Here is a 15,665-nt window from a genome sequence, read left to right on the forward strand (position 1 = left end):
GGATGCATAGAGGCTTGTTGGAGGGTTCCGGGTGCAGGGGCAATGGAACTCTGCAGGGGATCCAGGTAGGGTGACCAGATGTCCTGATTTTATAGGGACAGTCCCGATTTTGGGGGCTTTTTCTTATATAGGCACCTATTACACCCCACCCCCTGTCCTGATTTTTTACACTTGCTATCTGGTCACCCTAGATCCAGGTGAAGGTGGTTGGGGCACGGGGGTGCCTGTGGGGGGCTTCGTGGGGGGTCTGGGTGCTGGGGGAGTGGGGCTTGATGGGGTGGGGATCCAGGTGCAGCTGGTTGGGGAACAGTGGGGTGGGGGTCTGGGTGTGGGGTGCTCATCGGAGGGGTCCAGGTGTAGGGAGGTAGGGCTTGTCAGAGTGAGGGTTTGATGGACCTGCTTAACAGGGGAACCCCAGCTGCTGCCGAGGGGATGCCACATGCCGGGATCCCGCTTCCCCCCCCGCGATTCCCCTATCCCCTTTTCTTCTCCATCCCCCTCCCCTCACTTCCACATTCTCTGCCTCCTGCCCTATTCCACCCGTCCTTCTTTCCCCACTGCCTCTTCCCTCATTTCCCCCACCTCCCTTACTGAGCACTCACTGTTGCACAGAGTAGAAAACAGGAAAGCTCCCCACACACAGAAGGGGAGCATGATTGGCACTAGGACCCAGGAAGCAGCGTTCAGCTGCAGAGTCAGCAGAGCAGAGAGAGTCTCCTTCAGTTGGGCAGCTCTGCTCTTGCAGAATGAGGGGGGGCAGCAGCAGCATGTAACCCTGTGTTAAAGGGTTACCATATTTTGAGTGTCCAAAAAGAGGACACTCCACGGGTCCTCACCCCCAGCCCTCCCACGCCCCTGCCCCAACTCCACCCCTTCCCCAAAGTCCCCGCCCCAACTCCGCCCCCTCCCCTGCGTCCCGCGAACATTTGATTGGCGGGAAGCCTGAAGCAGGCAGCAGATAAGCTGGGGTGGGGGTGGGGGGGAGGAGGCGCGGCCCAGTCTCCCTCCCCCCCCCCCCAACCGAGCGGCTCCCTCTGGCGGCTGGCCCCGGCCCCAGCCCCAGCGTCTCCAGCCTGGCTCGGCTCGGGCCCTGGGGTGCCAGCCCCGGGCCAGCCCCCGGCCGAGCACCCCCGGCCCGCCCAGCACCGCCAGCCCAGCCCCCGGCCCAGCACCACCGGCCCAGCACCCCTGGCCCAGCACCGCTGGGCCCGGCCCGGCCCCCGGCCCAGCACCCCCGGCCCAGCACCCCCGGGCCCGGCCCGGCCCCCGGCCCAGCACCCCCGGCCCCGCATGTCCCTATTTTCCTGGACATGTTCGGCTTTTTGGGATTTCCCCCCGGACGGGGATTTGAGGCCCAAAAAGCCGGACATGTCCGGGAAAATCCGGACATATGGTAACCCTACCCTGTGTGCCCCTGATCGCCCCCTCCCCCGCTCTCCCTCCCTTCCATGTGGCTTCCCTTTGCTTCCCTGACGTTTTCTGCAGGGATACATAGGAAATCTGCATGGGGGGGGGCATTTTCTGCAGGGATGCAGTCACGCAGAATCCCCCCAGGAGTAACACCTTGAATACTGTGTGGAGTTCTGGATGTCCCATCTCAAAAAAGATCGATTAGAATTGGAAAAGGTGCTGAGAAGGGCAACAAAATGATTAGGGGTATGGAACAGCATCCATATGAGGAGAAATTTAAAAGTCTGGGACTGTTCAGCTTAAATTAGAGACGATTGAGGGAGGATATGATACAAGCCTATAAAATCATGGATGGCATGGAGAAAGTGAATAGGGAAGTGTTATTTACCTCTTCACATAACACAAGAACAAGAGTCACCCAATGAAATTAATAGGCAGCAAGCTTAAAACAAACATAAGGAAGTACTTCTTCACACAACACACAGTCAGCCTGTGGAACTCATTGCCAGGGGATGTTGTGAAGGACAAAAGTATAATGAGGTTCAAAAAAGCAATGAATAAGTTCATAGAGGATAGGTGGCATCAATGACCATTAGCCAAGATGGTCAGGGATGCCACCCTATGCTCTGGATGTCCCCAAACCTCTCACTGCTAGAAGCTAGGACTGGATGATTAGGGGGCTGGAGCACATGACTTATGAGGCGAGGCTGAGGGAACTGGGATTGTTTAGTCTGCAGAAGAGAAGAATGAGGGGGAATTTGATAGCTGCTTTCAACTACCTGAAAGGGGGTTCCAAAGAGGATGGATCTAGACTGTTCTCAGTGGTTCCTGATGACAGAACAAGGAGTAATGGTCTCAAGTTGCAGTTGGGGAAGTTTAGGTTGGATATTAGGAAAAACTTTTTCACTAGGAGGGTGGTGAAGCACTGGAATGGGTTACCTAGGGAGGTGGTGGAATCTCTTTCCTTAGAGGTTTTTAAGGTCAGGCTTGACAAAGCCCTGGCTGGGATGATTTAGTTGGGAATTTGTCCTGCTTTGAGCAGGGGGTTGGACTAGATGACCTCCTGAGGTCCCTTCCAACCCTGATATTCTATGATTCTATGACGGGTGGAACTCTGGATAATTGCCCCTCTCAGTTCATTCCCTGTGACGCTTCTGGCATTGGCCACTGTTGGAAGCCAGAATACTGAGCTAGTTGGACAATTGATCTGACCCAGTATGGCTGTTCTTGTGTTTCCAAGGTGGTGATTTCCAATACACTGAGAATATTGTTTGAAACTCTTTGACAGTGTCCTTGCATTAACTAATTACATCACCACAACACCAATACATCTAAAAGAGAGAAACTCCTGTGTTGCTGGCAGCATGAGATGAAATACACAGTACGCTGTAATTTACTGAGGGGTTCTCTCATGAGTTGCTAGTCAGTCCTTTTGCTGTGCTGCTCATTTTAATTCTGGTAAGATTGACACATCTGCTTTTATTTTTAAGAGTCAACAGTCGGACAGAGGAGGATAAAACAGAAGCAATCTCGGATGCTTCTCTTCCGTCTCCAGATCTCCTGGACCTGTTGATATCAGAAGCTAAAGAATTGTTGGAGCCCATCCTCGCTAACACCACAAAGGATGGTAAATTTTGTATAACTCTTCTCAGTGATGAGGCAGCTGTAGAGGCCCAAATTCAGAGGGGAGTCTGAAGCTAAGAAAGTCTAGACGCAGGGCACTTATTGTTGGTATAACTTACACTTTCACCCCTTATCTGTTAAATCAGTTTAGATTCCCTTAAACTTACTTAGATTCACACCTGCTTACTGATGGTCAATTAATTTACACCTCACTCTCCGTATGGATCATCTCTGAATTTGATCTACGGAGTTGGAGGGGAGGGAGTCTAGGGCACTTCAGATTGGTGTAACTCCTACCGAGGGACCAAGAAAAAGGAGTTTAGCAGGAAAAGCAGCTAACAGAAAGGTGCAAGGTGTCCTTGGCATGAAGGTCTATCAGCTTAGACCTCCTGCTTCTGGGTAAGTGGGTGTAAGTCAGGCTAAGGGATTCTAACTCAGCGTGTTTGAGTTTAAGTTAACTGTCTTGCCTAGCAATTCTGAACTTAGCCGATGGTCCCCAAACATTTCCAGTGAGCAGGGTAGGTAGATCCTTTATGCAGGTACTATGCTCCCAGTGCTGGTTGCATTGTACATTGCTGTTAAGGAACAAATAATGATGTTTTCTGACCCTTTGTTAACTGGTGGCTGTGTTCCTGTGTCTGCAGTATTGCCATACAACTGGGACGAGTGCCTGACTGGGGAGGGAAACCTAAACTACAAGGAGTAAGTGTCAGGTCTGCTTGGGCCTCTAATTTCTGCTTAGTTCTGGTGGAGGTATTTACAAACATCTCAGCCTTCAGAAGAACACTGTCCATGTACAGTTGTGGTAGATTGTTGAGATCTTTCTGGTTAAAAAGATTAAAAAGCTTCTTTTGAAAACATGGCTAAAATTGAACATTGCTCATTTTGTATCCCTTTATCGTTTTCATCCAGACAAACGGCAACACGTTGTACACCTTCCTGAAATAGAACGCAACAGGCTCACTCATTCACACTCTGAAACGTAGATCTGCTTCATCCAAATCTCGTCTCCTGATCTCGTTCAGTCTGAAACACTAGATCAGCTTAATTACAATCCATTACAGCCTGTGCAGTAGTCAGCTCCTGGATTTTATATCACATGTCTTAAGTATATTCCATATAAAAGTTATGTTCTAGGGAGCCAGTGGGCAGCATCGCAATGCCAAGTCACTAAGCAAGGGGTGCTGGTATAGGACTGGCTGTTGAAAGTATGAGCAGAGAACCCATGCACTAGAACAGGAATAGGTAGACATCAGGGGGTCCATGGACTGGCACAGATGTGGCAATAAAGAAAACACAGAGACAGCAGAGGTGAGAGGGGGCCATATTCCTTCTTCCGTACTAGAGAGACCCAGCCTTCAGAGAATGCTGATGTCAGGGAAATGAATTCCTTCCGAGGCAAGCCATTCGTCCTGCAAAGGAGTTCCAGCAGGGAGCAGGGCAAATTCTAGTGCCAGTTCCTGTTGTGTGTATTATAGCCTGCCTTTCTTCAGGGCAGGTAGGGTTTTCTGGCTCCAGGACTTGTCTGATCGACATCTTCCTAGGCGACTGTATGGTTCTTCAATATGAATAGAGCCCTGCTGAGGGTGTGAATATTACTTGCTCCAAGAACTACATATATAAACACACACATTTAATTCTGATGCACTCCAGCTATCACTCAGCAGAGTACAATCAGCATGGGTTGTATTTAGGTACCAATTCTACAGATCACTTACACCCTTCAGTGGGAATACTCTCATGCTTTAAAGTTAAACATATGCTTACGTGCTTTGCTGAATTAGGGCCTTATTTTTGAGACCTTAATAATGTATGCTTCATTGTCTCAGGCTAAAGCTTTAGCTGGCCATCTCAACTGCATCCTAAAAATCTCCAAGCACCTCTGTTGAGTGTGTGCAAAACAGATGCACTGGCAAATTTTACAGGGCAATTAAATAGTCCTGCAGAACATGTGACCTTTATATTTTTCATAAACCATCCCTTTCTTTAACACAGAATCCTGTTTTTATACTAAGTTGCCATATGTGTTCTTCTCCCACACCTTTGTAAAATCTGATTTCTGTTTCCAGCCATCTTCATCAGAAAACCACATGGCCCCCTCCTCCGACCCATAGCAAGAGTGATGACCCACAGCCCTCGAGCCCAACCAAGGAACTGCCTGAGAAGACTACATAAATCTCCTGAGATGCACTCCTATGCATAATCATGTATATTCATAACACAGATGCTCTGCTGGGAGACAGACAGAATGCAGAATGGATAGTTCAGTTTCCAGGCAGAGCAAAAAATCCATGAGTTTTCTGCTGAGACACTGATTCTTCTGACTTGCCACCTAAGACTTAAGCAGCAAACCCACCCGCATGGCTACCTCTGAATTATTATACAAGGCTGTTCTCTCTTGGTTCTGCAGCTTTATAAACAACAGGAAAGTTATCGCTGAGGGGATGTGAATGCATGGACCCCACAGGCAGGCAGCCTTTAGAGCTGGCATTCTATACAGAAAGAGGAGCATGGACTAACCAGAGAAGGACACATGGGTCCTGAAAGGATTTCTTTTGGGGATTTCATATGTGAAAAACCAAAGTAAACTTAAAAACAACAAGGAGTCCGGTGGCACCTTAAAGACAGCTTTATTTGGGCATAAGCTTTCGTGGGTAAAAAACCACTTCTTCAGATGCTTAGTGGACTATAGTGAAACCAACATACTCTGTAGTGTCTATAGCTGTCTTGGATCCATATCATGTGTTTTTTGTAAAGCTTATCCCAGCTGCAATGCTTGAAGTGGAAAGAAGAAGCCCGGAGGTAGCCAACAATGTCAATAATGTGGTACCCGTAAGCTGTGCTGAGCACAGAAAGGACACCATGGAACATGTTTCAGTAAAGGTGTGGTGTAACATTTTGGAAACTAGACCCACGTGGTTCAAGGTTTTATGGGGTTAGTAGTGAAAATGGTAGAGATCTGATATGAAAGCACAGTCTGGCAAATAAAATGAAAACATTGCTTAGAGGGTGTTTGATTTCTGAGCTGGTGAGGTTTGGAGTTGGTCGGTTTGAGTCTCTGGGATGAGTTTAACCTGCTTGGGCCAGCTGCTTCTTAGCCTCAGTTTTTCCCTTCTGTATTACAGATATTGGCAACTAATAACAAGTTGAACTGAGATATCACAGTACAAATGGGCATGTTCTAGCCTTTTACCCAGGAACTTTTAAGCATAGCTTCAAATTTCCTCTTTGGGACTTAAAACCACACAGGTCCCACACATTGTAAAAGGAAGGCCTGTGCATAATAATAATACCCTGTTTTAACAGGTTTGGTCACAGAGACCCCCTTGGGACTGTCACCTGATGTGCTGAAACTACCTCTGAGCCCATTTTCCCTGCCAGCTTGGGACTCCAGAACATGTCTTGTTGAGCCAGACACGCTACTCTGCTCCAACACAGACCCAGGGTCTGAACCATATCCCCAAAGCCGCAGGCTTTAACTGAAAACCACTCAGCAGGTACTCCTATCTCCAGCACCCAGACACCCGGCTCCCAATGGGCTCCAAACCCCAAATAAATCTGTTTTACTCTGTATAAAGCTTATAAATGGTAAACTCATGAATTGTCTGCCCTCTATAACACAGATGAGAGATATGCACAGCTGTTTGCTCCCCCAGGTATTAATCACCTACTCTGGATTAATTAATAAACAAAAGTGATTTTATTAAGTCTAAAAGTAGGATTTAAGTGATTTCAAGTAATAACACACAGAACAAAGTAAATTACCAAGCAAAATAGAACAAAACACACAAGCCTAAGCCTAATACATTTAAGAAACTGAATACAGGTAAATCTCACCCTCTGATGTTCTAATAAGCTTCTTTCACAGTCAAGACTCCTTCCTAGTCTGGGCCCAATCCTTTCCTCTGGTACAATCCTTGTTCCAGCTCAGGTGGTAACTAGGGAATTTCTCATGACTGGCCACCTTTGTTCTGTTCCACTCCCTTTTATAGCTTTGGCCCAAGGCAGTTATCCTTTGTCTCTCTGGGTTCTCACCCCTCCTCCTAAATGGAAAAGCACCAGATTTAAGATGGATTCCAGTATCAGGTGACATGGTCACATGTCACTGTAAGACCTCATTCTTCATTACCCACAGTCTGGCCCCCATGTCCACAAGAAGGATTGCAGGTAAATAAACCATCTACAGCCAATTGTCCTTGTCAATGGGTGCCACCAAGATTCTAAACCACCATTAATGGCCCACACTTTGCATAATTACAATAGGACCTCTGTTATATTTCATATTCCTAGTTTCAGATACAAAAATGATACGTTCATACAAATAGGATGAACAGACTTGGTAGATTATAAGCTTTGTAATGATACCTTACAAGAGACCTTTTGCATAAAGTATATTCCAGTTACATCATATCCACACTTACAAACATATTTTTATAAAAATATGAAGTGCACTGTCACACCTGTATTCACTTATTTATATGTGACTTTTTGTCCAAAAAGTTCCTAAAGCACTTTACAAACAATATACATACAAAAATTACTTCACCACTATTAATAGCCTTGTTACTAGCCACTATCCTTTCAGAGAAACGTTGAAAGCTAAGATCTGAGGAGAATAATGCTGCCAGAATTGATGTAGATTTTTGCTAGGATAACAAAATTGTTGTCGTGCCTTACTGTTACGCATATGGCATTAGGTTAGAGGCAGAAAGCAGAGCAGAAACACCGACATCTTCCCACAGTAACCAGGAGACAAAATGGGAAAGGCAAAAAGAAACAAATAGCATGTGCACAGAAGCCAGTTGAAAAGGCACCTAACTGAAATGCATCTCATTTATACACGGCCTGTTCTAGCACTCCCATAAAGCACCTAATTCTGCCTTCCGTTGCAATTGGTATGACACTATTGTAGAATTCTCTATAAAACTAACCACTGTAGTATCTAAAAGATCTCTTGGTGTCAGTGGCTGTTATGACCATGTAACTGGGGTCCCAAAATGTTCTAATGGAAATAAGGAGGAGCATTTATAATAAAGATGAGGAAGCCGTATAATGCATTGGACTACAACCTGCAGTTAAAACTAGTGACAAATAACAAGGGTTATCCTCTAGAGGGGAGCCCATATTGTCCCATTAAAGTTATTAAAACATAATCCTAGATTGCATTCAGTGCACTGCAACCACAAACTTGCAATCACACATTGAAACAAAATGAAAATGGCTGGAGTTTGGCCTGGAAGGCTGTGGGTTTGGTGTTTCACTGGTTTGGTGTTTCTTACTCACTAGATCTGTGCATTTTTGCTTAAGCATGACAGAAGATTCAGTTCTTGCTGCTTATTTGTTTTTGTTTTGTTTTTCCTAATGAACAAAACAAAAAAGATATAAGCGAAAATATTTAACAGCTACAAAAGAGGCTGCACAGCCAGGTACCAAGGGTAAAATGTTGAAGGATCAATAGTGATGCAGATATGTGCGGTAAAGAATCACTGATACAATATTTTGTGATGGGATAGGTAAGGCTGTTGTATGAGGGATAATTTGGGTTAGTGGTTGGTCGGGACTCGAGATCTGGATTCTCTTCCCAGCTGTGGTACTGACTCTGTCTTTTACCTTGGATAACTCACTTCATCCCTTTGTGCCTCAGTTTCTACATCTGTAAAATGGGGATAATTATACTGACCTACCTCACTGGGGTGTTGTGAAGCTACATCATCAGTGTTTGAGAAGCACAGTAAGTGGGTTTGAGAGTCTAGTACGAGAGCCTTTCTAGACAGGGGCATAATAATAATAATTTTATTTCTCTATAGAAATCTCCCCAGAATGAATCATGTCAGGCACATTCCTAGTTGGGGAAGCTTTTGCTTACCCCTAAGCCCAGTGAAACTGATTGCTGCCTTTTTGTTAAATGAAGCTAGATTAAAAATTGGAAAGTTTATTAGCTGAGAACCATTTCTCATCCCCAAGCTAAATGTCCCTGAAAAATGCTTTGGAGTCAGCTGGCATTTCTGAGCCTCATGATGCTGGTTGATGTGCTGAAAAGTGCCCCGCCATTGAGCGACACCAGGTGCATGCCCAATATTGGAGAATGGAAACTCGCTTCCAAGCTGCTTTAAATACAGCTTTAACAATTAGGTGAACTTTGCAGTTTAATATTTAAAGAGGCTGTTCAATGTTTAAACAAGACTGATTTTCTCTGGATCATCATTAAGCACATGTGAAAGGAGAATGGAAAAGGGCTTAGTGTGACAATATGGAGGGAGTTGTCCACAGAATGCTACTTTTCTTTAGTACAGGGACCTTCCTTCTACCCTGGATTCTGAAATACAAAGTCTAACCAAAAACTTCTAGGACAGATTATAGAATTTCCCTGCTGCTGCTGCTCTCTGGGTACATCCTTGATGCTCCCTGTTTCCCTGGGTATTCCCAGAGGAGTTTGTTAGAGAAAGGCCCCGTGGTGCCACAGTCTGAAAGGGCAGACACCGAGCAATGCGTCTACACTCACAGTTGAGGAATCCTTGGCAGAGTTCCAATCCAGCAGTGAGTCTTGGGTGCTCCTGGTTGTGGTCGCCGCCAGCCAACTTTCCTCAACAAACCCCTCCAGTGTCTTCTTCTATGATAACCTCCCACTATAGCCTCCCTCCTTATTCCCAATGCAAGGTCACAAGCTCCAGTACTCACAGCTCCATGCAGCTCTGGGCAACAGTGATATTGGGTCTGGCTTCAGTTTGTCTTTCTTGGTGATTCCTCTCTGGCACAGTGCTCCTCCTGTCCTGGGGCATCGCTGGTCGGCTGCTCTGTACCTCCCAGGCTTCAGGCTGGTTCTCCGCTACTTCCCTTTGTGAGGGCCTGCTTCCTGTAGGCTGGAGCTCGAGACACACACAGCTGGTCACTCTCCCTCTCTCCACTCCCCAGGTACAACCTGCACTTCCTCATGCTAGACCTAGAGCAATCAGAACTCCCTCTGCCTCAGGACAATGTTTGAATGGGGCTGTGCTCTCTAAACCCCAAGGGGGATACATTTATTTCTCAACGAATACAGTATATAAATTGTAATAAGAACTAGGCCTGTGGATGTGGTCATACATGTTGTTAATTACAGAACATTCACTCCTCAGCCTTACTAGTACGTGCAGCATTGGGCCACAGTAGCCCAAACATAATACTGGAGGGAGTGGAGCTGTTAGGCGGGGCTGTAGGTCGCAGCAGGACTTCAGGTGTGTGGGGGGGCAGCTGTTTGGTAGAACTTGAGGCAGGGTAGGGGGCTGGGTGGTGCAAATGGGGTCAGGGTAGCGGATGATGCTCTAGGTGGGACCATGACTAGGGCTGCAGGTTAGTTACAGGGGGACAAAAGTCAGGCATCAGCCCCATGCAGAGGGGCGGGAGATGGGGGGAGAGGGGAAGCTGAAGAGCGAGCTTGCCCCCCAGCTCCGGGAGGAGGGCAGCTTCTGGGGGTGGAAGTTGGTGAGCACTTACCCTGCAGCACAGCTCCTCTCCCACGGGGCTGGGCCCAGCATCCTGCTCCTGGCATGACAATCAGGTGTGGAGGGCTGCAGTACTGCACTGCTACTCAGGATGGCCTTCCCCCTCCCCTCATGACCAGAGTTGCAGGAGCTCCTGCTGCTTGATGTGGATGCAAGGTGAGCCTGCTCACCAGCCCCTACTCACCCCACCAGCCTCAACAGGCAGGAATAGAGTTGTGGGGCTGGCGTGGAGGATGCTCTTGTGGGAGGAAGGGGGCAGAGCCCCTCTGCAGGGCCAGCAGGAAGGCATTTTTGAATAAAAAGCAGGGAGCAGTCATGGTACACCTAGTACCCCCACTTCTGCTGCACTCGGGGTCACTATGCCTTATTTTTGATGAAAATAATAATAAATCTGCAGGCTTAACTATACCTGGAGCTGTGAGGCACAGTGGGCGGGGCTCTGTGTAGTGGGCGGGGCTATGCGGCACAGTGGGCGGGGCGCTGGCGGCGCGCCGATTGAAGGGCTGCTGTATGCCGGTGACCGGGAGAACGGCTGCGGCAGCAGAAGGCCGGGCCGCTGCCTCCGCCATGGATCCGGTCTGGCTGTTCCGCGACGCGGTGTGAGGGTGAGTCCCGCAGAGTGGGGCCGGCTCCCAGCCCCTGCAGCACCCCCAGCTTCCTACCGCCCCCTCCCCCCCGTGCCAGCTCCCCCGCAGCCCGCCTCCCACACACCCGGCTTGGCTCCCCCGCAGCTCCCCCGCAGCCCGCCTCCCACACACCCAGCTCGGCTCCCCCGCAGCTCCCCTGCAGCCCGCCGGCCAGCCCCGCAGCTCCCTGCCGCTGCCCGGCTCAGCTCCCCCGCAGCCCGCCTCACACACACCCGGCTCGGTTCCCCCGCAGCTCCCTGCCGCTGCCCGGCTCGGCTCCCCCGCAGCCCGCCGGCCAGCCCCGGCGCATCCTCAGAGTTTCCCTCCCTATGCGGGTGGCTCATCTCCGCCCCCGCCTTTCTGCTTTGCTATGGGCCAGCCCCGGCTCTGGTGCATCCCGTGGGGACGGAGCTCCGGTTCCCTCCGTACTTGACTATTTCCACCCTGGTAGGCGGTGCACCCCAGCCGTCCGCCGCGGCGCCCCGGGCTCTCCTGGCAGGGCCAGGGACAGTGCCATAAGCTGCCCCTCCCTCCGGAGAGCGGGGTGAACGCTGGGGAGTCGCCCCCTACCTCCCTATTGCCGCTCCAGGGCGGGGAGCTGTCCCGGGGGCTAGACTGGGCTGCTGGCCCTAGACCCTGCTTGCTTTGCTCACCGCCTCACCCAGTTGGGGAGAAGGATCATTCCGCCGCATCCCCTGTCCTGAGGATCATGTCCGCTCCAGCCCCCTCTTCCTGGGTGAGGGGCAGGGCGGAGGGAATCTCTTCCTCTGTGCAACTCCAGTGCCAGCCTTCCTTGCTGCTCTGAGCTTTGTGCAGCAGTAGGGAATTGATTGGACTCTGGACAATTTCGCTGCTGGCCACAGGGCTCTAAACAGCCCCTGTAAAACTGGAGAGACAAGGTGGGTGAGGTAATAACAACTTCTGTTGGTGAGAGAGACAAGCTTTCGAGCCACACAGCCACAGCGCTCCTCTTCAGGTGAGTTACCCAGAGAGCAGCCGCTAGGTAAAGTTAGGTGCTAAGCAGCAGCTCAGGCACTGCCTCAGGAAGACAGCACTTCTGTGGGTCCCATCGAGCAGCTTTTCTTTGCAACCATAAACTCTGGAAACTTACTACCCGCCGCTCCAGTTGTGAACCCTCACGCAGCTCTGCTGATGCTTCTCAACCTGGCCTGCAGCCCCTGTATTAATCCTGGCCTGGGCTCCCACATAACAGCTAATGTCCCTGAATGCTGATCTTTATCACACTTTCTCCTTAACTTATCCTCTGTGGGACCCCATGGAGCCTTCCCAATGCACTTAAATCCTGAACTGTTCTGATACCTGCTGATCCAGTGTGTCCCACAACCTTTGGTAGTTCCAGACTCGTAACAATGGATAGGGGTAAACTGCTGTATGATGTGGAAAAAGTTAATAATGGTCTATTCTCACTTGAACCAACCGGGATTTGATTTCTGCCCATTAGATGCTGAAGACTTCCTAGTAAGGTTACTCTAGAGTAGCTTAGAAGAAAATTCCCCTTGCATCAGCTGCAAGTTGGCAGCCCTAAGGCAAGACTGTCGGTGGTGCTGGACAGGTATATCTTGTGCTCTCTGATAGAACACCAGAGGCTTGCATGTACTAGGGCTCCACTGGTGCAACTGAACAAGCAGTAGCATGGGTGGGATTCTCTAAAGTTGCCTGGTGCAGGCACTATGTCTGTGGGTAGGAGAGTGGGGATGTATGGATGAGTACAGCTCAAGGAAGGGACTAGTGGGTGGAATGAAGGAGACATGAAAAAATGTCAGTCTTGCTGATGGGAGAAGTTGGAGAAGATCTTAGTTAGGAACCTCAGGGGAGCGGAGAGAGGAGTAAAGCTGTTGGAGTGGTGATGAGTAACTGACAAGCCTGAAAACTCTTCTATCTTGCAGTAAATCACTTTACACTGTAAAATTCATTTAGGAAAAAAAAAAGACTAAGTACTTAGTTGCCTTCTATTTCTGGTTCCCATATCTAACTTCTCTTGCCTTCTGATTTTTTTTAAACTCTTGAAAACAACTCTTTTCCCTTAGCAGTCTTATCCTTTAAAAGTCTCTTCCCTTCTGCCTGGGCTCGAACTAAACACGGAGCTAATATTGGCATGTCTGCCCCAGCCTCATCACGGATATCATTAAACTCTTTTCTATATAGCTTCTTATTCTAGGATCATCACCATGGTATTGGAGTAATAATCTTCCAGTAGTGTATTAAGCAAGATGATGAATGCCTTTTTTGTGGTGTTTTCTCCTCCTCTCTCCAGGTGCAAATTGTCTGTTAATTCAGAGGTGTGTTTTGGTAGGGTTTCTTTGATGGTGTTAGGGTTTTTTTGTTTTGTTTTGTTGTCCATGTTACACTCTGTTTTTATATCCGAGAAGGCAATACTGAAGAAGTGTGTCTTGCATTTAAATGCAATATGGAATTCAGTGGATGGAATGCTAAGCTCTGGTTTTGTGTGGGTCTTACTAAATGACCTTTTAAATAATATTTTTAAACAAAGGACTTTCAAAAGGGCAGGTTGTGCACAACTCCATTTTATGTCACTGAGAACTGTGGGTTGCTGAAAACGAGGCCCAAATATTTCTAATTTCAAAGAGTGGCCCCTGCAAGTTACTATAAAAGTACTGATATACTTGGCTCAGCTCCTGTGTGCACCTTGATTGGCTTTAGTGCAGGGTTAAACCAGGCCTGACACTTCTCTGGGTTGGCATACTAGTAGTTTGGGTTCCCTTAGCACACTGGTAACATATTGAATCCATGACTTGTGCAGCAATAAGAACGCCTGCCTATATCATGAAACTGTTTGAAGATGATACAATGGTGAGCCTTGCTCAAAGCTCCAATTCAGCCTCTTCTCCACTGGTGCTGTGCCTTTGTGAACAGGAGGTGCCTGCATAACAGTCCCAGTGGTGTAGTAGATCTTCTTAGTGCATCAGTCGCTGTCTATACAGCCTGTCAGTTCCACTCTGTGAACTCCACTACACCAGGGCCAAGTATGTTTGAAGCCACTTAGCTGTACAAATAGCACCACACACACCATGGCACTCAGTTATATGCTGTTTGGCCAGTGATCAACTTCATCCGCTAGCATGTCTAGCGCTTTCCTCTAGAAGCTTGCTGCCAGCTGGCCTGAGGCTGACATGCAGGTGCTGGTGGCCATCTGGGGAGATGAGCTCTGGGAGAGGCTGAACTCTGTAAGGAGCTCTGTGCTGTGTAATTGGGGGTATGGGCTTTAATTAGAACAGCAAGCGGTACTGTGCAAAGATTAAATATTGGAACCAGAGTTCCTTCCAATAAAGCCTGGGACAACAAAAGTAGGTCCAGCTCTGCATGTAAAATGTATCTGTTCTCTAAGCTGGACTGAATTATTGGACCTTACATGCAGCCTCCTATGCTACTAGCTAGCATGGAGACTACTTGCAATGCAGTAGTGCGAATGCCACCTTTTGAACCGGGTGCCCAAGAGGAATGAGGAGATGGCATGGGAGATGCCAGCCTGAGAGATTCCCAACATGTTGCCAGGATCTCTCTGGGAAATCCCAGGATACAGACACACTGTGGAAATGGCATTCAAGCCAGTTTGGCAGGAGAAGAAACCTGGGTATGAGCAGCCTTCTATGCCAAGTATGCAGCTTTGCATTGTATTAGGTCTCAACGGGGGCTTATCTTGAGACCCTAGCTGGAAGTGTTTGCTTCTCCCTTGTTCTGCTAGTCTCCACCACTCCTCCTCCTTCCTTTGTACCACTCCACTTTTGTAGCATAATTTTATTGTATCCCTTGGTATTCCAATGAATGGATGAGATATTGCTAGGTTAATAACCCTGTCACTTATTTTTCATTGTAATGGCCATATTGCTCAATAGGCGTAGAGGCAGGTGGACAGGATCCAAATTGGTGGAATGGTTGGTGGATCTGAGATCCAAGAAAAAAGAGAAGCTGGAAAGTCCTATTGTTTGTTATCGAGAGATGGAAAAGGGATTCTGATCGAATGCTTTGGTTATGAGGATGAGGTTCACTTCTGGAGGACAGAACAGCTTTAGGCAGGAGATTCTAGAATCTCCAGAGATTTCCAGAAGGCAAGGAAGGAGAGACATGAGAACAGATGGTTCCAGTGAGAGAACTTAAGAAGTCAAGAAAACATGACTGCATAGTTGATCCAGCAACTGACTCCTGTCAATACAAATGTGCTAGCCAGGACAGCACTATTGTTGCTCTTCCCCCTACTCTCCAGTAGTTTCTCAGGCATTCCCCACTTTCACATGAATGGGGCAAGGAAAATGAGAACCCCAAACATACACTTCTTTCTGTAAAATACTATGGTTTTAGTTACTGTAAATGCTAGTCTGGTTTGATACTGCAGCTGGTCATTGTATGTGTAATACAGTAGATTCCAGAAAAAATCAGACAAGTAGCACCCTTTAATATCGATTGCTCAACAGTTTTTGTTTTTTTGTTTTTTTGTCCTCGACAATGTCCCTCCAACTCTAAGCCAAATCACTGTTGAACAATGAGA

At 48.0% G+C, this 15,665-nt stretch overlaps 2 protein-coding genes and 1 long non-coding RNA gene across 7 annotated transcripts in view; 2 read left to right on the forward strand and 1 right to left on the reverse strand.

Annotated features, from left to right (window-relative positions):
• Window positions 1-6,034, forward strand: part of LOC128844500 (syntaxin-binding protein 4-like) — a 113,528-nt gene extending 107,494 nt beyond the window's left edge. For both annotated transcript variants that reach the window (XM_054042293.1, XM_054042294.1), the window contains exons 20-22: window positions 2,901-3,037; window positions 3,678-3,735; window positions 5,103-6,034. In XM_054042293.1, the coding sequence (XP_053898268.1) occupies window positions 2,901-3,037; window positions 3,678-3,735; window positions 5,103-5,208 (301 nt within the window). In that variant the 3' untranslated portion in view covers window positions 5,209-6,034. The remainder of the gene's footprint in view (window positions 1-2,900; window positions 3,038-3,677; window positions 3,736-5,102) is intronic.
• A 676-nt stretch (window positions 6,035-6,710) lies between these two features.
• LOC128844506 (uncharacterized) lies at window positions 6,711-11,916 on the reverse strand. 4 transcript variants are annotated; one of them, XR_008446484.1, is made up of 3 exons: window positions 11,802-11,916; window positions 9,712-9,973; window positions 6,711-7,076 (listed from the first exon to the last, which is right to left on the reverse strand). It is a non-coding gene; the product is annotated as an uncharacterized LOC128844506 (long non-coding RNA). The 4 variants fall into 4 exon arrangements; XR_008446485.1 differs by having other exon boundaries at window positions 9,712-9,893; window positions 11,802-11,914; XR_008446486.1 differs by lacking the exon at window positions 11,802-11,916 and adding an exon at window positions 11,374-11,447 and having other exon boundaries at window positions 9,712-9,893.
• Window positions 11,044-15,665, forward strand: part of SEC14L5 (SEC14 like lipid binding 5) — a 55,205-nt gene continuing 50,583 nt past the window's right edge. The window contains exon 1 of the mRNA XM_054042302.1: window positions 11,044-11,119. The gene's annotated coding sequence lies outside the window, so the exon portion shown is untranslated. The remainder of the gene's footprint in view (window positions 11,120-15,665) is intronic.

The sequence above is a fragment of the Malaclemys terrapin genome, chromosome 10 (genome assembly GCF_027887155.1).
Source record: "Malaclemys terrapin pileata isolate rMalTer1 chromosome 10, rMalTer1.hap1, whole genome shotgun sequence".
NCBI classification, from domain to species: domain Eukaryota; kingdom Metazoa; phylum Chordata; order Testudines; family Emydidae; genus Malaclemys; species Malaclemys terrapin.